This window comes from Boleophthalmus pectinirostris, unplaced genomic scaffold (genome assembly GCF_026225935.1).
Source record: "Boleophthalmus pectinirostris isolate CB_2022bp ecotype Guang Dong unplaced genomic scaffold, ASM2622593v1 HiC_scaffold_14, whole genome shotgun sequence".
Taxonomy (NCBI): Eukaryota; Metazoa; Chordata; class Actinopteri; order Gobiiformes; family Gobiidae; genus Boleophthalmus; species Boleophthalmus pectinirostris.
This window is the reverse complement of record NW_026571047.1, coordinates 35,884,425-35,909,556: the sequence shown is the minus strand read 5'-3', so window position 1 is coordinate 35,909,556 and position 25,132 is coordinate 35,884,425. Positions and strand designations below refer to the sequence as shown.

General features: G+C 47.1%; 1 protein-coding gene across 1 annotated transcript in view; it reads left to right on the top strand.

Moving 5' to 3' along the window:
• The window catches only part of LOC110166063 (transcription factor COE3-like), a 30,208-nt gene that overhangs the window by 1,977 nt on the left and 3,099 nt on the right, over positions 1-25,132 (top strand). The window contains exons 2-14 of the mRNA XM_055150503.1: positions 1,716-1,872; positions 4,084-4,147; positions 4,409-4,464; positions 6,539-6,612; positions 7,581-7,649; positions 8,982-9,063; positions 10,803-10,920; positions 17,303-17,433; positions 17,841-17,967; positions 20,115-20,203; positions 22,733-22,798; positions 23,448-23,583; positions 24,539-24,688. Of these exons, the coding sequence (XP_055006478.1) occupies positions 1,716-1,872; positions 4,084-4,147; positions 4,409-4,464; positions 6,539-6,612; positions 7,581-7,649; positions 8,982-9,063; positions 10,803-10,920; positions 17,303-17,433; positions 17,841-17,967; positions 20,115-20,203; positions 22,733-22,798; positions 23,448-23,583; positions 24,539-24,688 (1,319 nt within the window). The remainder of the gene's footprint in view (positions 1-1,715; positions 1,873-4,083; positions 4,148-4,408; positions 4,465-6,538; positions 6,613-7,580; positions 7,650-8,981; positions 9,064-10,802; positions 10,921-17,302; positions 17,434-17,840; positions 17,968-20,114; positions 20,204-22,732; positions 22,799-23,447; positions 23,584-24,538; positions 24,689-25,132) is intronic.

The following is a 25,132-nucleotide window of genomic DNA, read 5'->3' as shown; positions in this document are numbered from 1 at the left end:
GTCCACTCCAAAGACAAGTGCAGGAGGCCCTTGCTCTCGCTTTAAACTCAGACCTTTTGGAGCTGGACGTGTTTGACCAGTTCAGGTTTTAAAGTGTGATTTTTTACAGACGATAAACAAAAATACTGAAGCTAATTTAGACCATTTAAAGCTCCAAAACATTTTAAATCTACAGAATGTTAAAGTCCTGATGTGCAGTAAAAAACAGCAGAAGACTTTTATTTATTTTTTAAATGAGCTAAAATCTGATGAAACTCACAAAAACAATGAACTGCCATAAAATCCAGATCCAGAGACAAGCTCCAGTCTCCAAACACCCCCACGTGTGGGAGGGCATCTGACACACCCCAGCATCTGACACACCCCGGCATCTGACACACCCCGGCATCTGACACACCCCAGCATCTGACACACCCCACATCTGACACACCCCAGCATCTGACACACCTCAACATCTGACACACCCACAACACACCAGCATCTGACACACCCAACATCTGACACACCCCAACATCTGACACACCCCAGCATCTGACACAACACTCACACACATCTGACACACCCCAGCATCTGACACACCCCGGCATCTGACACACCCCGGCATCTGACACACCCATCACATCTGACACACCCCGGCATCTGACACACCCCACATCTGACACACCCCAACATCTGACACACCCCAACATCTGACACACCCCAACATCTGACACACCCAGCATCCACACACATCTGACACACCCCAACATCTGACACACCCCAACATCTGACACACCCCAGCATCTGACACACCCCAACATCTGACACACCCCAACATCTGACACACCCCAACATCTGACACACCCCAGCATCTGACACACCCCAACATCTGACACACCCCAACATCTGACACACCCCAACATCTGACACACCTCAACATCTGACACACCCAAGCATCTGACACACCCCATCTGACACACCCCAACATCTGACACACCCCAGCATCTGACACACCCCAACATCTGACACACCCCAACATCTGACACACCCCAACATCTGACACACACCCCACATCTGACACACCCCCATCTGACACACCCCAACATCTGACACACCCCAACATCTGACACACCCACATCTGACACACCCCAACATCTGACACACCCCATCTGACACACCCCATCTGACACACCCCAACATCTGACACACCCCAACATCTGACATCTGACACACCCCACTGACACACACCCCAACATCTGACACACCCCAACATCTGACACACCCCAGCATCTGACACACCTCAACATGTGGGAGGGCATCTGACAGAGAAACACAACGTTAAATATTGAAATGTCACTCAGGACTCACAAAGCAAACAGCAAAACTATCTATTATTTACAAAAGATGAGGAACAGGGATAGTCCTGGTTTAGTCCTGGTTTAGTCCTGGTTTAGTCCTGGTTCAGTCCTGGTTTAGTCCTGGTTTAGTCCTGGTTTAGTCCTGGTTCAGTCCTGGTTTAGTCCTGGTTTAGTCCTGGTTTAGTCCTGGTTCAGTCCTGGTTTAGTCCTGGTTTAGGTCTGTGTGTGTATTATAAATGTGTGTGTATTTGTGTTACTATATTAATACTTGTACTTTGTGTATTTTCTCAGCGGTGCTCAGGTTTAATACTGAATATTGTACTACTGTTTATATTTGTACTTTTATAATAATACTTTGTGTACTTTGTGTACTTGCAGCGGCGTGGGTCTGGCCCGGGCGCACTTCGAGAAACAGCCGCCGTCGAATTTGAGGAAATCCAACTTTTTTCACTTTGTTTTGGCATTTTACGATCGTCAGGGGCAACCTGTCGAGATCGAGCGCACGGCGTACTGCGACTTCATCGAGAAGGACAAGGTACAAGTACACACAAGTACTGCATACGGTACACACGAGTACTGCATACAGTACACGCAAGTACTGCATACGGTACACACGAGTACTGCATACGGTACACACGAGTACTGCATACAGTACACGCAAGTACTGCATACGGTACACACGAGTACTGCATACGGTACACGCGAGTACTGCATACGGTACACACGAGTACTGCATACAGTACACGAAGTACTGCATACGGTACACACGAGTACTGCATACAGTACACGCGAGTACTGCATACGGTACACACGAGTACTGCATACGGTACACACGAGTACTGCATACGGTACACACGAGTACTGCATACGGTACACACGAGTACTGCATACGGTACACACGAGTACTGCATACGGTACACACGAGTACTGCATACGGTACACACGAGTACTGCATACGGTACACACGAGTAGTGCATACGGTACACACGAGTACTGCATACGGTACACACGAGTACTGCATACGGTACACACGAGTACTGCATACGGTACACACGAGTACATACGGTACATACTGCATACGGTACACACGAGTACTGCATACGGTACATACACGGTACACACGAGTAGTGCATACGGTACACACGAGTACTGCATACGGTACACACGAGTACGGCATACGGTACACACGAGTACTGCATACGGTACACACGAGTAGTGCATACGGTACACACGAGTACTGCATACGGTACACAGGAGTACTGCATACAGTACACACGAGTACTGCATACGGTACACACGAGTACTGTACGGCATACTGCATACGGTACACACGGTACGTACCACGAGTAGTGCATACGGTACGAGTACACGGTACACAAGTAGTGCATACTACTGCATACGGTACACAGTAGTACGGTACACACGAGTACTGCATACGGTACACACTACACGAGTAGTGCATACGGTACACACGAGTACTGCATACGGTACTACACACACGAGTACTGCATACGGTACACAGTACATACGAGAGTATACTGCATACGGTACACGAGTACTGCATATGGTCCACACGAGTACTGATACAGTACACACGAGTACTGCATACAGGGTCAGGGTTAGACATACAGGACACCAGCACCATGTTTTAGGACAAAGCTCAGAGCCTAACAGACGTGTTACTCACACTCTGCTCCAAATGAAGCTCATTGAGGTCAGCAGTTACAGCTCCAAATGAAGCTCACTGAGGCCAGCAGTTACTGCTCCAAAGTTGGAACTGAGATTTATTTCAACACAAAATGTTGAAATTCAAACTTCTGGATCATGAAGAGCAGCTTCAGAATGAGGAGAGGCTGTGCTTTTTACACAAACTGAACTGGAGCCAGAGTCCATGGAGCCCAAACACGCCCATGAACACTTCCTGTTTGGAGCAAGACAGGTTAGAGCATTAGCATATTTGCGGTTAGCTCTGTCACAGATATAAACACAAATAAAACACAAATATAAACACAAATATAAACACAAATAAAAACACAAATAAAAACACAAATAAAAACACACAAATATAAACACAAATAAAAAACACAAATATAAACACAAATATAAACACAAATAAAAACACAAATAAAAACACAAATAAAAACACAAATAAAACACAAATAAAAACACAAATATAACACACAATAAAACACAAATATAACACAATAAACACACAAATATAAAACACAAATAAAAACACAAATAACAAACAATAACAAACACAAATAAAAACACAAATAAAAACACAAATATAAACACAAATAAAAACACAAATATAAAACACAAATAAAAACACAAATAAACACAAATAAAAACACAAATATAAACACAAATATAAACACAAATAAAAACACAAATAACAAACACAAATAAAAACACAAATATAAACACAAATAAAAACACAAATATAAACACAAATAAAACACAAATAAAAACACAAATATAAACACAAATAAAAACACAAATAAAAACACAAATAAAAACACAAATAAAAACAAAACAAATAAAAACACAAATAAAAACACAAATAAAAACACAAATAAAAACACAAATAAAAACACAAATATAAACACAAATAAAAACACAAATATAAACACAAATATAAAACACAAATAAAAACACAAATATAAACAGAGACGTAAACACAGATATAAAGAGTCTGTGGGACTTTGTGATTCTGACACAAATAAAAGTGTTTGTGTTTCAGGAGGTGAGCGGAGAAAAGACCAACAACGGAATCCACTACAGACTCCAACTGCTCTACAGCAACGGTACTACTACTACTACTACTACTACTACTACTACTACTACTACTACTACTACTACTACTACTATAGTACTATAGTATTACCACTACTACTACTACTACTACTACTACTACCTCTATAGCACTATAGTACTTCTACTACTACTACTTCTATAGTACTATAGTACTTCTACTACTACTACTTCTATATCACTCACACAAATACATTCACATTCTAATATTTAAATGTGGGTCAAATGTTTTTTTAAACTTTCTTTTGTTTCAGGCGTTCGGACGGAGCAGGACGTGTACGTGCGCCTCATCGACTCTATGACCAAACAGGTCTGTGTAACCCTGACCCCTGACCCCTGACTCTTGACCCCTGACCCCTGAACACAGACTCTTTATATAAATGGACCATGGATCTATTAAAATAACTGGATACAGTATTTCTGCTTGTAGCTGCCTCCAGTTGACGTAGTGACACTCACTGGTTCTACTGCGGAAAATAGAGCACGATGTAACCACAAACTGCTCGTGTTCGTCTGACAGGGACCTACAACTTTCAAAAATTCAGGATTTTGTGGCGATTTTTACCTATTTTTAGATCATACACTTTTTCTCAGCTCAAAATCCTTCAGTTGTCTTAACAAACGTTTTATAATCGTTCCTCCTCTCGCTCTGATTGGTCAGAGCGATCACGTGATAAACAAGCCTGCGCTCCATGCGTGCGTTCGCATGCATTCACTCGTACCCGCGGGAGAAAAGACTCTACTGCACATGCTCGGTCGGCCCACAGACACCGGAAGAACCTCACCGGGCTAAAGGCGAATCTGGGATCATGCTCCATTGAGCTCGGTCCATTGACTTGAATGGGCGGCCATTTTGGAACCTGGGGGATTGAAATGGACAAAGCTGATGCTGTAGCTGCCGTGTTCCAAACAGGAAGTGTTTATGGTGGCTCTTCTGGCTCCTTCTGGCTCTACGGGGATGTTGTGGCTCGTGTCTCTGGACCTGCTGCTCTGAGCCTCAGTTTGGGCTGAGATGTTTGTATTTCTCTGACACAGGATCCTGGGGTTTCACTTCAACATCTTAGCTGCGTTCAGATGCACCTGAAGTGACCCAAATCAGATTTTTTGTCTCTATGTTCCTGTATCTGATCTTTTAATGTCGTCTGAACGGCACAGATCCGATTTTTTCAAATGTGACCCAGGACACTTGGATATGTGCTCCTGAAACTGATACATATCTGATCTTTTGACATGTGACTTCAGTGTGAACGGCCAAAGTGCATTCATCCACCTACACGTTATCAACAAGACACAAACGTCACTATTCTGCACTGAAGTCGGCGAAAATTGTTAATAAACTCCGTGTCACTGAAGTGAAGCACATCTCCACTCACCACTCTTGGCTCCGTCTCCACATCCACATGTTCCTTTCAACGGACTGAACCACAAAACACCACGACCAAAAACCTCGTCCTTCTTCTTCTCAATCTCCTCCTTAAAACAAGTAAGTTGTTCATGTTCTGGCTCCGGTCGCTGCGGTTGACGTCCTCGTGTCTCCAGTGTCACATGTGGGACACTTTCGGGCCGTTTAATGTTCACACTGGAGACACATACAAGTCGCATTTAATTGGAAATGTGAACGACCTCGCAAAAACATCGGATTTCACAAAAAAATCGGAATTGAGCGTTAAACCCTGCAGTCTGAACGTAGACTTTGTCAGTCAAAAAAATCCTGCTACTGATAAAAGCCTGAGCCTGTGAGCGCAGGCCTCAGTGAGCTTCATTTGACTGGAGCTGAACTCTGTGGTGACGTTACTCAGTCCACTTCATGTACAGACTATGATCTGACCTCTGACCCCTGACCCCTACCCTCTGACCCCTGACCCCTGACCTCTGACCCTAACAGGTCTATTCATCTGGACATCCAACCCTGAAGTCCACACCAAATGTTTACTCTCCTCCTCTTCCTCTCCTCCTCTTCCTCTCCTCCTCTTTGTCTCCTCCTCTTCCTCTCCTCCACTTCCTCTCCTCTTCCTCTCTTCTCTCTCCTCTCCTCCACTTCCTCTCCTCTTCCTCTCCTCCTCTTCCTCTCCTCTTCCTCTCCTCTCCTCTTCTCTCCTCTTTCTCTCTCCTTCTTCCTCTTCCTCTCCTCCTCTTCCTCTCTCTCCTCTCCTCCTCTTTGTCTCCTCCTCTTCCTCTCCTCCTCTCCTCCTCTTCCTCTCCTCCTCTTCCTCTCCTCCTCTTTGTCTCCTCCACTTCCTCTCCTCTTCCTCTCCTCCTCTTCCTCTCCTCCTCTTTGTCTCCTCCTCTTCCTCTCCTCCTCTTCGTCTCCTCCTCTTCCTCTCCTCCTCTTCCTCTCCTCCTCTTCCTCTCCTCCTCTGTTCCCTTTCTCTTCTTTTCTGCAGCCCATCATTTACGAGGGGCAGGATAAAAACCCAGAAATGTGTCGTGTTCTTCTGACTCATGAGATAATGTGCAGGTAAAACACTGTGTGTGTCTGTCTGTCTGTGTCTGTGTGTCAGTGTGTGTGTGTGTGTGTGTGTCAGTGTATGTGTGTGTGTGTGTGTGTGTGTCTGTGTGTCTGTGTCTGTGTGTCAGTGTGTGTGTGTCTGTGTGTGTGTGTGTGTGTGTGTGTGTGTGTGTCTGTGTGTGTGTGTCTGTGTGTGTGTGTGTGTGTGTGTGTGTGTGTGTGTGTCTGTGTGTCTGTGTGTGTGTGTGTGTGTGTGTGTGTGTGTGTGTCTGTGTGTGTGTGTGTGTGTGTGTGTGTGTGTGTGTCTGTGTGTGTGTGTGTCTGTGTGTGTGTGTGTGTGTCAGTGTGTGTGTGTGTCTGTGTGTCTGTGTGTCAGTGTATGTGTGTGTGTGTGTGTGTGTTGTGTCTGTGTGTGTCTCTGTGTGTGTGTGTCTGTGTCTGTGTGTCTGTGTGTGTGTGTGTGTGTCTGTGTGTCTGTGTGTGTGTGTGTGTGTGTGTGTGTGTCTGTGTGTCTGTGTGTCTGTGTGTGTGTGTGTGTGTGTGTCTGTGCGTGTGTGTGTGTGTGTGTCTGTGTGTGTCTGTGTGTGTGTGTGTGTGTGTGTGTGTGTGTGTGTGTGTGTGTGTCTGTGTGTGTGTGTGTGTCTGTGTGTGTGTGTGTGTGTGTGTGTGTGTGTGTGTGCTGTGTGTGTGTGTGTGTGTGTGTGTGTGTGTGTGTGTGTGTGTGTGTGTGTGTGTGTGTGTGTGTGTGTGTGTCTGTGTGTGTGTGTGTGTGTGTGTGTGTGTGTGTGTGTGTGTGTCTGTGTGTGTGTGTGTGTGTGTGTGTGTGTGTGTGTGTGTGTGTGTGTGTGTGTCTGTGTGTGTGTGTGTGTGTGTCTGTGTGTGTGTGTCTGTGTGTGTGCTGTGTGTGTGTGTGTGTGTGTGTGTATTTAGTCTAAATTATTTAAAATATGTGTGTTTTTTTTGTTTTGTTTTTTCAGTCGTTGTTGTGATAAAAAAAGCTGCGGAAACAGAAACGAGACGCCGTCTGACCCGGTCATCATCGACAGGTCAAATACTCAAATATTTATCATTTATACTACTTATACTACTACTACTACTACTACTACTACTACTACTACTACTACTACTACTAATACCACTAATGTTACTACCACAGTACCTGTGCTCTGTACTTGTGTGTGTTTGTTTTCAGTTTGTTCTGGTCCTACTCTCACCTATGGTCCTGGTTCTGTCCTCTCATTTCCTCCCCTCATCCATCCCCTTCCCTCTCTCCCTCTTTCCCTCTTTCCCTCTCTCCTTCTCCCTCTCTCCCTCTCTTCACCCAGTCCCGTCTCTCGTCTTTCACTGAAGCTTCTTTTCGTTTCTTTTCTTTTTTCTCTTGTCAGGTTCATTTAAGCTGATTTGCAGCAGCTGCTCTCGTCCAATCAGAACGCAGCATTTTATTAAACGCTCATCTTCATTAAAACCGAGAGTCGGACCCAAGAAACCAAGAACTCTGGTCCTGGTTTAGTCCTGGTTCAGTCCTGGTTCAGTTCTGGTTTAGTCCTGGTTCAGTCCTGGTTCAGACCTGGTTTAGTCTGGTTCAGTCCTGGTTTAGACCTGGTTTAGTCCTGGTTCAGTTGGTTTAGTCTGGTTTAGTCCTGGTTTAGACTGGTTCAGTCCTGGTTCAGTCCTGGTTTAGTCCTGGTTTAGACCTGGTTTAGTTCTGGAGATGAGAGAAGTAGAGAAAGTGTGTGAATAAAGAGGAGGAGGTTAGTTATATAGTTATAATACTTTATACTACTGTGCACGTGTGTCTGTGTGTGTGTCTGTGTGTGTGTGTGTGTGTGTGTGTGTGTGTGTGTGTGTGTGTGTGTGTGTGTGTGTGTGTGTGTGTGTGTGTGTGTGTGTGTGCGTGTGTGTGTCTCTGTCAGAGCCGTAAATCCCAATCACATTTTCTGCCTCATGGAGCTTAATAACTCCACACCACTCCATTATAGACAGTGCACGAGACAGTGCACGAGACAGTGCACGAGACAGTGCACGAGACAGTGCACGAGACAGTGCACGAGACAGTGCACGAGAATCCAGTTTTGGTTTCACTCCTGGTCGTGGTCCTGGTTTGGTCTCAGTCCCAGTCTCAGTCCTGGTCTCAGTCCTGGTTTGGTTCAGTCCTGGTCTCAGTCCTGGTCTCAGTCCTGGTCTGTCTCAGTCCTGTTCAGTCTGGTCTCAGTCCTGGTTTGGTTCAGTCCTGGTCTCAGTCCTGGTCTCAGTCCTGGTCTCAGTCCTGGTTTGGTTCAGTCCTGGTCTCAGTCCTGGTCTCAGTCTGGTTCAGTCCTGGTCTCAGTCCTGGTCTCAGTCCTGGTCTCAGTCCTGGTCTGGTCTTGTTTGTGTTTCAGGTTTTTCCTGAAGTTCTTCCTGAAGTGTAACCAGAACTGTCTGAAGAACGCGGGAAACCCGAGAGACATGAGGAGGTTCCAGGTACTGCACCTGCCACACCTGCCACACCTGTCACACCTGCTGCACCTGTCACACCTGCCACACCTGTCACACCTGTCACACCTGCTGCACCTGCCACACCTCACAGAAATCAAACACAGGGTTAGATATGGACAGGGTCACATGAGGTGAGACCTCCTCCTCCTCTCCTCTTCTCTCCTCCTCTTCTCTCCTCCTCTCCTCTCCTCCTCTCTCCTCCTCTCCTCCTTCCTCCTCTCTCCTCCTCCTCTCCTCTCCTCCTCTCTCCTCCTCTCCTCTCTCTCTCCTCTCCTCTCTCTCTCTCCTCCTCCTCCTCCTCCTCCTCCTCTCCTCTCTCTCTCTCTCTCCTCCTCTCCTCTCTCTCCTCTCTCTCTCTCTCTCTCTCTCCTCTCTCCTCTCCTCTCCTCTCCTCCTCTCTCCTCTCCTCTCCTCTCCTCTCCTCTCTCTCTCTCTCTCTCTCCTCCTCTCCTCTCTCTCCTCTCTCTCCTCTCTCTCTCTCTCCTCTCTCCTCTTCTCCTCCTCTCCTCTCTCTCCTCCTCCTCTCTCTCCTCTCTCCTCTCTCCTCTCCTCTCTCTCCTCTCCTCTCTCTCCTCCTCTCTCTCTCTCCTCTCTCTCCTCTCTCTCTCTCTCCTCTCTCCTCCTCCTCCTCTTCTCTGCCTCTCCTCTCCTCCTCTCTCCTCTCTCCTCTCCTCCTCCTCTCTCCTCTTCTCTCCTCCTCTCCTCTCTCTCTCCTCCTCTCTCCTCTCCTCTCTTCCTCCTCTCTTCTCTTCTCTTCTCCCCTCCTCCTCTCTTCCTCCTCTCCTCTCTTCTCTCTTCTCTCCGTCCTGTTTGTCGTTTAAAGTCTGATATTTTTGCTCATTCTGTTTTTCAGACTCAATAAAACGATAAGAGAAAAAAGGATCAGATCCGTCGTTTCCATTAAACCTGACGAGGCTTCACTCGCTCACGCCATCCATCACTGTCAGACGAGTGAACGGCGTGAACGAGGGAGGGGGGGGGAGGAGAGAGAGAGAGAGAGAGAGAGGGAGAATAAAGGACAAACAGATCAAATATTTAATATGACGTCACCTTCTTCATTCACAAATAAATTTTTTCCATTATTTTCTCTTCCCCCCTTTTTTTTTCAAAATCTTTGTTTTGATTCAGTTTGACTAAAACTGATCCTGAACTTTAACACTAACCTTCCTCCTCCTCCTCTCTTCTTCTTCTCTTCCTCCTCCTCCTCCTCCTCCTCTCTCTCTCTCTCTCTCTCTTCTCTCTCTCCTCCTCCTCCTCTCTTCTTCTTCTCTCTCTCTCCTCCTCCTCCTCCTCCTCCTCCTCTCTTCTTCTTCTCTCTCTCCTCCTCTCCTCCTCTCTTCTCTCCTCCTCTCTTCTTCTTCTCTTCCTCCTCCTCCTCCTCCTCCTCTCTTCTTCTCGTCCTCTTCCTCCTTTTCCTCTTCTCTTCCTCCCCCTCCTCTTCTCTTCCTCTTCTCCTCCTCCTCTTCTCTTCCTCTTCTTCTCCTTCTCTTCCTCTTCTCTCCTCTCCTCTTCCTCTTCTCTCCTCCTCCCTCCTCCTCCTCCCTCCTCTTTCTCTCTCCTCCTCTTCCCTCTCCTCCTCTCTCTCTCCTCTCCTCTCTCTTCCTCCTCTTCCTCTCCTCCTCCTCCTCTCTTCCTCTCCTCCTCCTCCTCCTCTTCCTCTCCTCCTCTCCTCCTCCTCCTCCTCTTCCTCCTCCTTTCGTTGCTGTTCCGTTCTCGTCCTGTAGGTGGTGGTATCGACCACAGTGAACGTCGATGGTCACGTTTTGGCCGTGAGCGACAACATGTTCGTCCACAACAACTCCAAACACGGGCGCCGCGCTCGCCGCCTCGACCCGTCCGAAGGTCAGACTCCAAACACACAACCCAAACACAACCCAAACACACAACCCAAACACACAACCCAAACACACAACCAAACACACACACCCAAACACACAACCCAAACACACAACACAACAACAACAAACACAAACACACAAACACACAACCCAAACACACCCAAACACACAACACACAAACACACAACACCAAAAACACACAACCCAAAACACACAACCCAAACACACAACCAAACACACACACACACACACAAACAAAACACAACCCAAACACACAACCCAAACACACAACCCAAACACACAAACCCAAAACACACAAACCCAAACACACAAACCCAAACACACAACCCAAACACACAACAAACACACAACGAAACACACAACCCAAACACACAACCCAAAACACACAAACCACAAACACACAACCAAACACACAACCCAAACACACAACCCAAACACACAACAGACACACAACAACACAACCCACACACAACCCAAACACACAACCCAAACACACACCCACAAAACACACAACCCAAACACACAACCCAAACACACAACCAAACACACAACCCAAACACACAACACAAAACACACAACCCAAACACACAAACACACAACAACAACAGAAACACACAACCAAACACACAACAGAAACCACAACACACACAGAAACACACAACCCAAACACACAACCCAAACACACAAACACACACAACCCAAACACACAAACACCAAACACACAACCCAACACACAACACACAACCCAACACACAACCCAAACACACAACCCAAACACACACACACACAACCCAAACACACAAACCCAAAACACACAAAACACACAAACACACAACACAGAAACACACAACCCAAACACACAACCCAAACACACAACAAACACAAACACACAACCCAACACAACAACACAAACAAACACACAACAGAACAAACACACAAACCCAAACACACAACAGAAACACACAACCCAAACACCAAACAAACACACAACCAAACACACAACAAACCACAAACACACAACCCAAACACACAAACCCAACACCACACAAACACACAAACACACAACCCAAACACACAACAGAACACACAACAGACAACAACACACAACAGAAACACACAACCCAAAACACACAAAACACACAAAACACACAACACACAACCCAAACACACAACAAACAGAAACACACAACCCAAACACACAACAGAAACCACACAACAACACACAACCCAAACACACAAACAAACACCGAAACACACAACCAAACACACAACAGAAACACACAACCCAAACACACAACCCAAACACACAACAGAAACAAACACACAAACAGAAACACACAACCCAAACACACAACAACACAACAACACACACACCCAAACACACAACAGAAACACACAACCCAAAACACACAACAGAAACACACAACCCAAACACACAAACACACAACACAAACCCAAACACACAACACACAACCCAAACACACAACCAAACACACAACCCAAACACACAACAGAAACACACAACCCAAACACACCAAACAACACAAAAACACACACAACACACACAGAAACACACAACCACACAACCCAAACACACAACAGAAACACACAACNCTCCTCCTCCTCCTCCTCTCTTCTTCTCTCTTCTTCCTCCTCCTCCTCCTCCTCCTCCTCCTCTCCTCTTCTTCTCTTCCTCCTCCTCCTCTCTTTCTTCTTCTCTTCTCCTCCTCCTCCTCCTCCTCCCTCTCTCTCTTCTCCTTTCCTCCTTTCCTCCTCCTCCTCCTCCTCCTCTCTCTCTCCTCCTTCCTCCTTCCTCTCTCCTTCCTCTTCTCTTCCTCTTCTCTCCTCTCTCCTTCTCTCTCTCCTCCTCTCTCTCCTCCTCTCTCCTCCTCTCTCCTCCTCTCTCCTCCTTCCTCTTCCTCCCTCCTCCTCCTCTCCTCCTCCTCTCCTCCTCCTCCTCCTCCTCCTCCCTCCCTCCTCTCCTCCTCTCCTCCTCCTCCTCCTCTTCCTCTCCTCTCTCCTCCTCCTCCTCCTCTCCTCCTCCTCCTCCTCCTCCTCCCTCTCTCCTCTCTCCTCCTCCTCCTCCTCCTTTCGTTGCTGTTCCGTTCTCGTCCTGTAGGTGGTGGTATCGACCACAGTGAACGTCGATGGTCACGTTTTGGCCGTGAGCGACAACATGTTCGTCCACAACAACTCCAAACACGGGCGCCGCGCTCGCCGCCTCGACCCGTCCGAAGGTCAGACTCCAAACACACAACCCAAACACACAACCCAAACACACAACCCAACACACACACACAACCCAAACCACACACACAACACACAAACACACAACACCAAACACACAACACACAAACACAACCAAACACACAACCAAACCAACAGAAACACACAACCCAAACACACAACCCAAACACACAACCAAACACACACAACACACAACCCAACACACACAAACACACAACCCAAACACACAACCCAAACACACAACCCAAACACACAACCCAAACACACAAACACACAACCCAAACACACAACAGAAACACACAACCCAAACACACAACCCAAACACACAACAGAAACACACAACCCAAACACACAACCCAAACACACAACCCAAACACACAACAGAAACACACAACCCAAACACACAACCCAAACACACAACAGAAACACACAACCCACACACAACCAAACACACAACACACAACAACCCAAACACACAACCCAAACACACACCCAAACACAACAAACACACAACCCAAACACACAACCCAAACACACAAACACAAACACACAACACAAACAAACAACAAACACAAAACCCAACACACACCAACACCAAACACACACAACCAAACACACACCCAAACACACAACCCAAACACACAACCCAAACACACACCCAAACACACAACCCAAACACACACAAACCACAAACACACAACCCAAACAAACAAAACACAAACAAACACACACAACAACACACACAACCCAAACACACAACCACAACACACAACAGAAACACACAACCAAACACAACCCAAACACACAACCCAAACACAAAACAACCCAAAACACACAACCCAAACACACAACCCAAACACACAACAGAAAACACACAACCCAACACACAACCCAACACACAACCCAAACACACAACAAAACACACAACCCAAACACACAACCCAAAACACACAACACACACACAACCAAACACACAACAGAAACACACACCCACACACAACCCAAACAAACAAAAACACAACCAAACACACAACCCAAACACACAACAGAAACACACAACCCAAACACACAACCCAAACACACAACCAAACACACAACCCAAACACACAACAGAAACACACAACCACAAACACACACACAGAAACACACAAACCCAAACACACAACCCAAACACACAACCCAAAACACACACACCAAACACACAACACACACAAACACACAACCCAAACACACAACCAAACACACAACAAAACCACACAAACACAAACACACACAGAAACACACAACAAAACACACAACAGAAACACACAACCCAAACACACAACAGAAACACACAACCCAAACACACAACCCAAACACACAACCCAAACACACAAACACACAAAACACACAACAGAAACACACAACCCAAACACACAACCAAACACAACAACACAAACACACACCCAAACACACACACACACAACCCAAACACACAACCCAAACACACAACAGAAACACAAACCCAACACACAACCCAAAACACAACAGAAACACACAACCCACAAACACACAACCCAAACACAACCAAACACACAACCAAACACACAAACAGAAACACACAACCCAAACACACAACAGCAAACACACAACCCAACACACAACCCAAACACACAACCCAAACACAATTCGAAACATGCCCAGCGTCCTCACTTTCGGCACCTGGCAGGTTTGACCCAGACACACTGATGGGTCAAATGTAGAGTTTAGGCAAGGCAAGTTTATTTGTGTAGCACAATTCATACACAAAGTAATTCAAAGTGCTTTACAGAATAAGAAACACAATAAAATCATACTAAAAACAAATCAAAACATAAATAATCATGAAGCTTAAAATTAAAAAAGAGAGACATAAATTGGAGAGAAGAGTGCGGAATGAAAACCTTTCAGTTATTTGCACAGTTAAACAGAAATGTTTAGAGTCTGGATTTAAACAGCGTCACAGAAGAGTCTGTCTCACATGTTCAGACTGTTCCAGGTTTTAGCTGCATGAACCTGAAACTCTGACTCCCCTTGTTTAGTCGTGACTCTGGGCACCAGCAGGAGTTGGTCCCTGAGCTCCTCAGAGTGTGAGATGTTCATGTGACACTAACATGTCACAGATGGACTTTGGTGCTCGGCCATGGAGACACTTGTACAAGCAGAGCTGCTTTAAAATCTCTGAGCCACAGGAGCCAGAGCAGAGACCTGAGACCAGGACTTATGTGCTCGTACTTCCTAGTTCGAGTCAGGACCCGAGCTGCAGCGTTCTGGATGTTCTGGATGTTCTGGATGTTCTGGACGTTCTGGATGTTCTGGATGTTCTGGATGTTCTGGATGTTCTGGATGTTCTGCAGCGTCTCACAGCTCGTTTGGAGAGACCAGTGAGCAGAACATTACAGTATCTAACCTACTGGAGACAAACGCATGGATAAGTTTCTCCAAGTCTGATTTAGACAGTAAACCTTTGATTTTTGCTATGTTTTTTAGATGGTAAAAGGCTGCAGATGTTATTGATTTGATGTGGCTGTTAAAGTTCAAGTCTGAGTCCATTATTACCCCGAGATTTCTTGCCTGATTTGAAGGTTTTAGAGAGAGAGACTGGAGGTGATGCTGACACTGTCCCTTTGTTTCTGTGGACCAAACACTATGACTTCAGTCTTGTCAGAGTTTAGCTGGAGAAAGTTGTTTTGCATCCACACACTGATCTGTTGGATGCAGTGACCAAGTGACTCCACTGGTCCATAGTCTCCTGCTGCCAGAGAGACGTAGATCTGAGTGTCGTCTGCATAATTGTGGTAGGACACGTTATTGCTGCTTATTAACTGGCCTGTAGGGGGCAGCATGTAGAGATTGAACAACAGGGGGCCCAGGATTGACCCCTGAGGCACCCCACAGGTCAGGGCCATGTGATCTGAGACACAGTTTCCAATTTTAACAGAATACTTCCTGTCTTCTAGATTGGACTTGAACCAGTTTAGTACAGTACCAGAGATGCCCACCCAGTCCTCTAGTCTCTGTAAGAGGATCCATGATCGACAGTGTCAAAAGCAGCACTCAGATCTAACAGGATCAAGACTGAGACTTTGCCTGCATCAGTGTTCAGGCGGATGTCATTTGTCACCTTGATAAGAGCAGTCTCAGTGCTGTGGTGAGAGTTTAGACCTGGTTTAATCCTTGTTTAATCCTGGTTTGGTCCTGGTTTAGTTAAGGTTCTCGCAATAACTAAGGTGCGCCCGAGTAGACTGTCGGGTGACCGCAGGTGAAAGGACTGGTGTAGCTTTGCCGACACCTGCTCCGTGGGCTCGGGGTTCTCTCTCTCTCAAGTCCACGAGTACTCAACCTGGTGCAGGACTCTGACACGACCTGGTGCAGGACTCTGACACGACCTGGTGCAGGACTCTGACACGACCTGGTGCAGGACTCTGACTCTGACCTATGACCCGACCTGGTGCAGGACTCTGACACGACCTGGTGCAGGACTCTGACACGACCTGGTGCAGGACTCTGACATGACCCGACCTGGTGCAGGACTCTGACATGACCTGGTGCAGGACTCTGACACGACCTGGTGCAGGACTCTGACACGACCTGGTGCAGGACTCTGAGGACTCTGACATGACACGACCTGGTGCAGGACTCTGACCCGACCTGGTGCAGGACTCTGACACAACCTGGTGCAGGACTCTGACACGACCTGGTGCAGGACTCTGACACGACCTGGTGCAGGAGTCTGGTGCAGGACTCTGACACGACCTGGTGCAGGACTCTGACACAACCTGGTGCAGGACTCTGACTGACACAACCTGGTGCAGGACTCTGACACAACCTGGTGCAGGACTCTGACCCGAGTTGCCACATTGAGAGCTGAGAGATGCAGCGGCACAAATGTTACTTCTGCTACACTTTAGTCCTATTTTAGACCTGGTTTAGACTTGATTTAGGCCTGGTTTAGACCTGGTTTAGACACGGTTTAGACACGGTTTAGACCTGGTTTAGACCCGGTTTAGACCTGGTTTAGACTTGGTTTAGACCCAGTGTAGACTTGGTTTAGACCCGGTTTAGACCCGGTTTAGACCTGTTCTCTGTCTCTGCAGCAGCCACTCCGTGCATTAAGGCCATCAGTCCCAGTGAGGGCTGGACCACAGGGGGCGCTACAGTCATCCTCATCGGAGACAACTTCTTCGACGGCCTCCAGGTGGTGTTTGGAACCATGCTCGTGTGGAGCGAGGTGAGACCTGGTATAGTCCTGGTTTAGACCTGGTATAGTCCTGGTTTATTCCTGGTTCAATACTGGTTTAGTGCTAGTCCAGACCTGGTTTAGACTTGAGTCATCAAATTAAAAATCAGATCCTAACTGATTCTAAAACTAGTGTTTAAACTAGTTCCTCTTGTTTCTCAGGTCTGGATTCTAAACAAGTCAAATTGACAGGGCAGAGCAGAACCTCTAGAACCTTTAGAACCTTTAGAACCTTTAGAACCTTTAGAACCTTTAGAACCTTTCCTGAATGTGATTAGAATGATCTGGATCAGCGAACAAGTATAAGAGCACAGAGACGAGTATACGCCCATGGACCTGGTTTAGACCTGGTTTAGACCTGAAGCGCTGAGTCTTGAGTCGGGGTTTGTCCGTTGCAGCTGATCACACCTCACGCCATCCGAGTGCAGACTCCGCCCAGACACATCCCCGGGGTCGTGGAGGTCACGCTGTCCTACAAGTCCAAACAGTTCTGCAAAGGAGCTCCAGGGAGGTTTGTCTACACAGGTAAGAACTACAACTCCCCTGTGCCCTACACCCTAAACCCTACACCCTACCCTACATCCTAACCCCTACACCCTACACCCTAAACCCTACACCCTACATCCTAACCCCTACACCCTACAACCCTAAACCCTACACCCTACATCCTAACCCCTAACCCTTAAACCCTACACCCTATACACCCTACACCCTAACATCCTAACCCTTAAACCCTACACCCTACATCCTACACCCTAAACCCTGCACCCTACATCCTAACCCCTAACCCTTAAACCCTACACCCTAAACCCTATACCCTACACCCTACATCCTAACCCCTAACCCTTAAACCCTACACCTACACCCTACATCCTAACCCTTAAACCCTACACCCTAAACCCTACATCCTAACCCCTAACCCTTAAAACCTACTCCCTACATCCTAACCCCTAACCCTTAAACCCTACACCCTACATCCTAACCCCTAACCCTTAAACCCTACACCCTACATCCTAACCCCTAACCCTTAAACCCTACACCCTAAACCCTACATCCTAACTCCTATCTCCTACACCCTATCCCCTACACCTTACATCTTACATCCTATCCCCTACATCCTAACCCCTATACCCTAAACCCCATACCCTTCACCCTAACTCCTACATCCTAACCCCTACATCCTACAGCCTAAACCCTATATCCTACACCCTAAACCCTACACCCTACAGCCTAACCCCTACATCCTACACCCTAAGCCCTACACCCTAACCCAGGGGTCTCTTACCTGTAGCTCGGGAGTTAACTGGTGGCTCTCCTCCCCCCTTCCAAATCACTCACCTAAACTCTACACCCTACAACCTATTTCCTACATCCTATCCCCTACACCGTAAACCCTAAACTCTACACCCTACACCCTGTCCCCTATAACCTAACCCCTGGATCCTACACCATCCACCCTAAGCCCTACACCCTAATCCCTACACCCTATCCCTTACACCCTACTTCCTAACCCCTATACCCTGCACCCTATATCTTACACCATATTCCCTACATTCAAAACCCTACAACCAGAACCCTAACCCCTACATCCTACATCCTAACCCCTAACCCCTACATCCTATATCCTATCCCCTACTTCCTATCCCCTACACCCTCTCCACTAGACTCTTCACCCTACATCCTACACCCTATCCCCTACACCCTAACCCCTACATCCTATTCCTTACACCCTATGCCCTACACCCTACACCCTACTCCCTACATCCTATCCCCTACACCCTAAACCCCTACACCCTACTCCTATCCCCTCCACCCTAAACCCTAAACCCTACATCCTACACCTAAATCCTAACCCCTGCTCCAACCTGTAATAATGATGCATCAGTTTTACACGGCACTTTTCTGGACACTCAAAGACTCTACAAAGAAAAATACTATTGTAGCCACAGCTGCCCTGGGGCAGACTGATGGAACCAAGGCTGCCAATCTGCATCATCGGCCCCTCCCACCACCATCACTCACGCACACTCCACTTTCATACTAAGAAATGTGGGTTAAGTGTCTTGCCCAAGGACACAACAACAGTTTGGACTTGTTGAGCTTCGGACATCTGATGGGATCAGGCTTTGACAAACTGGTGTGGCCACAAACACGGCGCCTAAATCAGACAGACAGAAAACACGACTGCTCCCCCTCCTCCCTCCCTCCATCCATCCATCCTCCCTCTCTCTGTCTGTCCTCCTCTGTTCCTTCACTCTCTCTCGTGTTGTGACCTTCTTGTTGTTGTTGACAGTCGTGTGTTGAGTAAAACTCGTTTACAGCGTCTTTAAGTTCACCCTTAAAGGATCACTGCGTCTCATCTCCTCAAACACATCTATATGGAAATATGGATTCATATGAAAACGTGAACGGAGAGAGAGAAGGAGGGAGGAGAGGGAGAGAGGGAGGGAGCAGAGGGAGAGAGAGAAGAAGGGAAGAGAGGGAGAGAAGGAGGGAGGAGAGGACGGGGAGGAGAGGAAGAGGGAGGTGTAGTGAAGCCTGTGGTTGCTCAGGTGAAAACATGAGACTGTGAAGTTTATGACGTGAAGTCTTTTAAATCATGTTTATATTTTATATATTTTGTATATCTTATTTATATTAATATTTATATTTTATATTTATATTTGTTTCAGCTTTGAATGAACCGACCATTGACTACGGCTTCCAGAGACTCCAGAAAGTCATTCCCCGTCACCCGGGCGACCCCGAGAGACTGCCCAAGGTACAAGCACTACAAATACTACTACTACTACTACTACTACTACTACTACTACTACTACTACTACTACTACTACTACTACTACTTCTACTACTATTAGTAGGAGGAGCAGGGGGCTGTGTTCCTCTTGTTTCTGTTCTGCTCGACTGAACCTCGATTAAAAACCAGATAAAATCCACAAAAACACAAAAGCACAAAAACACAGATTAAAATCTGATGAGCTCAAGATTTACCGCTTTAATCTGAGGCCACTGTCGCCCACGGTTACACCTGGTCCAGTCCTGATTTAGTCCTGGTCCAGTCCTGGTCCAGTCCTGGTCCAGTCCTGGTCCAGTCCTGATTTAGTCCTGGTCCAGTCCTGGTCCAGTTCTGGTTCAGTCCTGGTTCAGTCCTGGTTCAGTCCTGGTCCAGTCCTGGATCTGTAGGTATTGTATGAGTGGGGGAGTTGTACGTGGGGGTTTGTGGTATTTTATATTTATTGTCTTTTGAATGGAGCTGTTTTATTTGTCGATGGTGGAGATAAAGATCCAATCAGCTTCTGCTCAGCTGTGACCGTCCAAATACTGCGCTGTGATTGGACGAAACATGTTCAAACAAAACACTGCACTTCATTAAGACTCCAGAACCAACGGACCGGATCAGAACCAACACGAACTGGATCAGAACCAACACAGGCCAGATCAGAACCAGAGAGGCAGCCATTCGGCTTTTTCAGTGCCAATACCGACATTCAAGATAGAGACCAGACCAGACCAGGAACCTGACCAGAAACCAGAGACCGGACCAGAGACCGGACCAGAGACCGGACCAGAGACCGACCAGACACCAGACCAGAGACCGGACCAGAGACCGGACCAGACACCAGACCAGAGACCGGACCAGAGACCGGACCAGAGACCGGACCAGAGGCTCCACTTGTGCTGGAGCTGTGTCCTTGTGTGACCACAGAACTGAGGAGTGGGAATAAAATCTAAACTATAAAAGTTCAAACTTCCAGAGACTTTCTGGGTCAAATGCAGCAAACAGTATTTTTACAACCAGGAAATTGACTCAGCCGCTCTGTTTCAGCAAATTTAGTCCTGGTTCAGTCCTGGTTTAGTCCTGGTTCAGTCCTGGTTTAGTCCTGGTTCAGTCCTGGTTTAGTCCTGGTTCAGTCTTGGCTCAGTTGATTAAAAGTCTTTGTTTGAGGAGGTTTAGAGATTATGGGATGTCACTGAACCAATTATTCCAGTCTGACACACGTGCACGCCCACGTGCACACACACGCACGCCCACGCCGCACGCACACACGCACACACACTGCACGCACACACACACACACACACACACACACACACACACGTGACTCAGTGAGAGGGACAAGGAGGTGATCCTGGTCTAGACCAGGTTTGGACCAGTGTAGCCCAGGTCTGAGGTCTCAGTCCTGGTTTAGTTTTGGTTTAGTCCTGGTTCAGTTCTGGTTCAGTCTTGTTGTAGTCCTGGTTTAGTCCTGGTTCAGATCCATGTAGTCTGTGCTCTGGGCCCCTCCTCCTCTTTTCTCTCTGGACTTTATCTAAATTAAACTCTTAATCTGCTTTTTCATTAAACACTTTTAATTAGACCTGTTTTAAATTAACTCTCAGCCTCCAGTGGACTGTGACCTCCCCCCCAGAATCTAACCCACAACCTCTACGCACAAACTAACGCACAACCCCCCCCCCCCAGAATCTAACCCACAACCTCTACGCACAAACTAACGCACAACCCCCCCCCCCCCCCAGAATCTAACCCACAACCTCTACGCACAAACTAACGCACAAACTAACGCACAACCTAACGCACAACCCCCCCCCCCCCCTGCCCCAGAATCTAACCCAAAACCTCTGTACGCACAATCTAACCCTGACGTCCTGGTGAGGGGGCGGGGCTAACATGGATCTGTTCAAATCCCTGGAGGTGTTTGTTGTTTGTTGTTTGTTGTTTGTTGTTTGTTGTTTGTTTCTGTCATTGTGAGTCTCTGGTTCTACAGCAGAAAAAATCCCCTGAGCTGAGAAGATTTTTCTCACAGAGTCAGTGTGATCACAAACGCCTCGTGTTCGTCTGACAGGGAACTACAACTTTCAAAAATGTTGGATTTTGTGGGGATTTTTACATATTTTTAGATCATAAACTTTTTTTCAGCTCAAAATCCTTAGAGCGTCGTCTTAAAAAATGTTTTATAATCGTTCGCTCTGCTCCTCTCTCTCTGATTGGTCAAAGTGATCACGTGATACACGAGCCCACGCTCCGTGCGCGCTCTCGCGTGCGCGCTCGTGTGCGTTGGCGAGTGCTCGCGGGAGAAAAGACTCTACTGCACATGCTCAGTCGACCCACAGACACAGAAGAACCTCACTGGGCTGAAGGAGAATCTGGAGTCATAAAACATTGAGCTGAGCCCGTTGACTTGAATGGGCGGCCATTTTGAAACCCTGGGGCTTGGGGCATAAACAGGTGGCACCGGCGGCCATGTTTGTAGTCCTTTGGCTGAGCTGTAGTTCTGTGTGTGTCCTGCAGGAGGTGCTGCTGAAGAGAGCGGCCGATCTGGTGGAGGCGCTGTACGGGATGCCCCATAGCAACCAGGTAATGCCCCCCTTGTCTCCTTCCTCATTTCCTTATCTCCTCATCTACTTCCTTCTCATCTCCTCCCTCCTCTCTCCTCATCTCCTTGTCTCCTCTCTCCTCATCTCCTTGTCTCCTCTCTCCTCATCTCCTTGTCTCCTCTCTCCTTGTCTCCTAGTATCCTCTCTCTTTGTCTCCTTGTCTCCTTGTCTCCTCTCTCCTTGTCTCCTTGTTTGTAGGAGGTCAGGGTCGTGTGGAGATTAGATCAGATCAATGTTCTGCTGCTTGTTTACAAACACCTCAGAGTGTCTCCTTGTCTCCTCCTCTTCTTCTCCTCTCCTTCTCTTCCTCCTCCTTCTCTCCTCTTCCTCTTCTTCTCTTCCTCCTTCTCTCCTCCTCTCTTCTCTTCCTCCTTCTCTCCTCGTCTTCTTCTCTTCCTTCATCTCTTCCTCCTTCTCTCCTCCTTCTCTCCTCCTTCTCTCCCCCTCTCCTCCTCTTCTTCTCTCCTCCTCTCCTCCTCTCCTTCTCTCCTTCTCTCCTCCTCTCCTCCTCTCTTCTCTCCTCCTCTCCTCCTCTCCTTCTCTCCTTCTCTCCTCCTCTCCTCCTCTTCTTCTCTTCTCTCCCCCTCTCCTCCTCTTCTTCTCTTCTCTCCTCCTCCTCTTCCTTGTAGGAGATGATCCTGAAACGTGCTGCTGACATCGCTGAGGCTTTGTACTCGGCTCCTCGGAGTCACGCTCAGATTCCGTCTTTGGGAAACTCGCCCCACGGGATGATGGGAGTCCAGAGCTTCAGCGACAACAACCAGGGTACAAACAAATATATATAAATATATACAAATATATATATAACATTTATATAACATATATAACTATATACAAATATGTATAATTATATATAAATATATGTAATAACTTATCATGTATAGAAAAGCACAGGATGTGAATATTGACTCACATCCGGCCCAACCACAACAACCAGGGTAAAAATACACAAATATATAAACACACACACGCTGTCTACTGTGTATCTTCTCTCTCTTTTCTCTGCTCCAGCTCAGGTTCCAGAGGCCTGAGGTTTTTGCAATGTCTTTGTTGTTTCTTTTCTGCTTTTTTCTGGACTGAGATGTTTGATGTTTCTCCTGGATCTGCTGCGGCTCCTCCAGTTTGCTCCTTTGTTCTGTTCTCATCCAGCACCAGGGTGAAGGTGAAGGCATCAGTGGAGCTCGTGGTGATCGGAGCATTCGGGGTTGTAACCTCCAAACTGGAAGAGGCAACAGCAGATACCAGGAAAAACAACAAACATCTCAGTCTAGAAAAGTGCAGAACAGAAACAGCAAAGAAACTGAAGAAGAAACTCTCAAGCTCCCAGGTCTCTGGAGAACCTGAGCTGGAGCAGGTCAGGGCACATTAATATGAAACTCAGAGTCACAGTAAAGTAACACTTTACTGTGTTTATTTAATGTCTTTTAGGAGGCATCTCCAGAGGTTCCAGTGTGTCTCCTCACAGTTACAGGGTTTTACTTTGTCTATTGACTGTTTGTCCGTATGTTCTCGTCTGTTTCAGGAGGACACTCCAGAGGTTCTTGTGTATGTTTCTGTAGATTTATTTAAATGTTCTCGTCTGTTTCAGGAGGACACTCCAGAGGTTCTTGTGTATGTTTCTGTAGATTTATTTAAATGTTCTCGTCTGTTTCAGGAGGACACTCCAGAGGTTCTTGTGTATGTTTCTGTAGATTTATTTAAATGTTCTCGTCTGTTTCAGGAGGATACTCCAGAGGCTCCAGTGTTTCTCCTCGTGGTTACGTCTCCACCTCGACTCCTCAGAACTCAAACTACAGCGGCGGCGTCAACGGCTACAACAGCAACATGAGCCCAGGCTTCATCAACGGAAACTCCTCCTCCCCCTACGCCAGTACGATCTGTCCATCCTTCTACACCTCCATCCATCTGTCCATCCTTCTACACCTCCATCCATCTGTCCATCCTTCTACACCTCCACCGCTCTGTCCATCCTTCTACACCTCCATCTGTCATCCTTCTACACCTCCATCCATCTGTCCATCCTTCTACACCTCCATCCATCTGTCCATCCTTCTACACCTCCATCCATCTGTCCATCCTTCTACACCTCCACCGCTCTGTCCATCCTTCTACACCTCCATCCATCTGTCCATCCTTCTACACCTCCACCGCTCTGTCCATCTTCTACACCTCCACCGCTCTGTCCATCCTTCTACACCTCCACCGCTCTGTCCATCCTTCTACACCTCCATCCATCTGTCCATCCTTCTACACCTCCACCGCTCTGTCCATCCTTCTACACCTCCACCGCTCTGTCCATCCTTCTACACCTCCA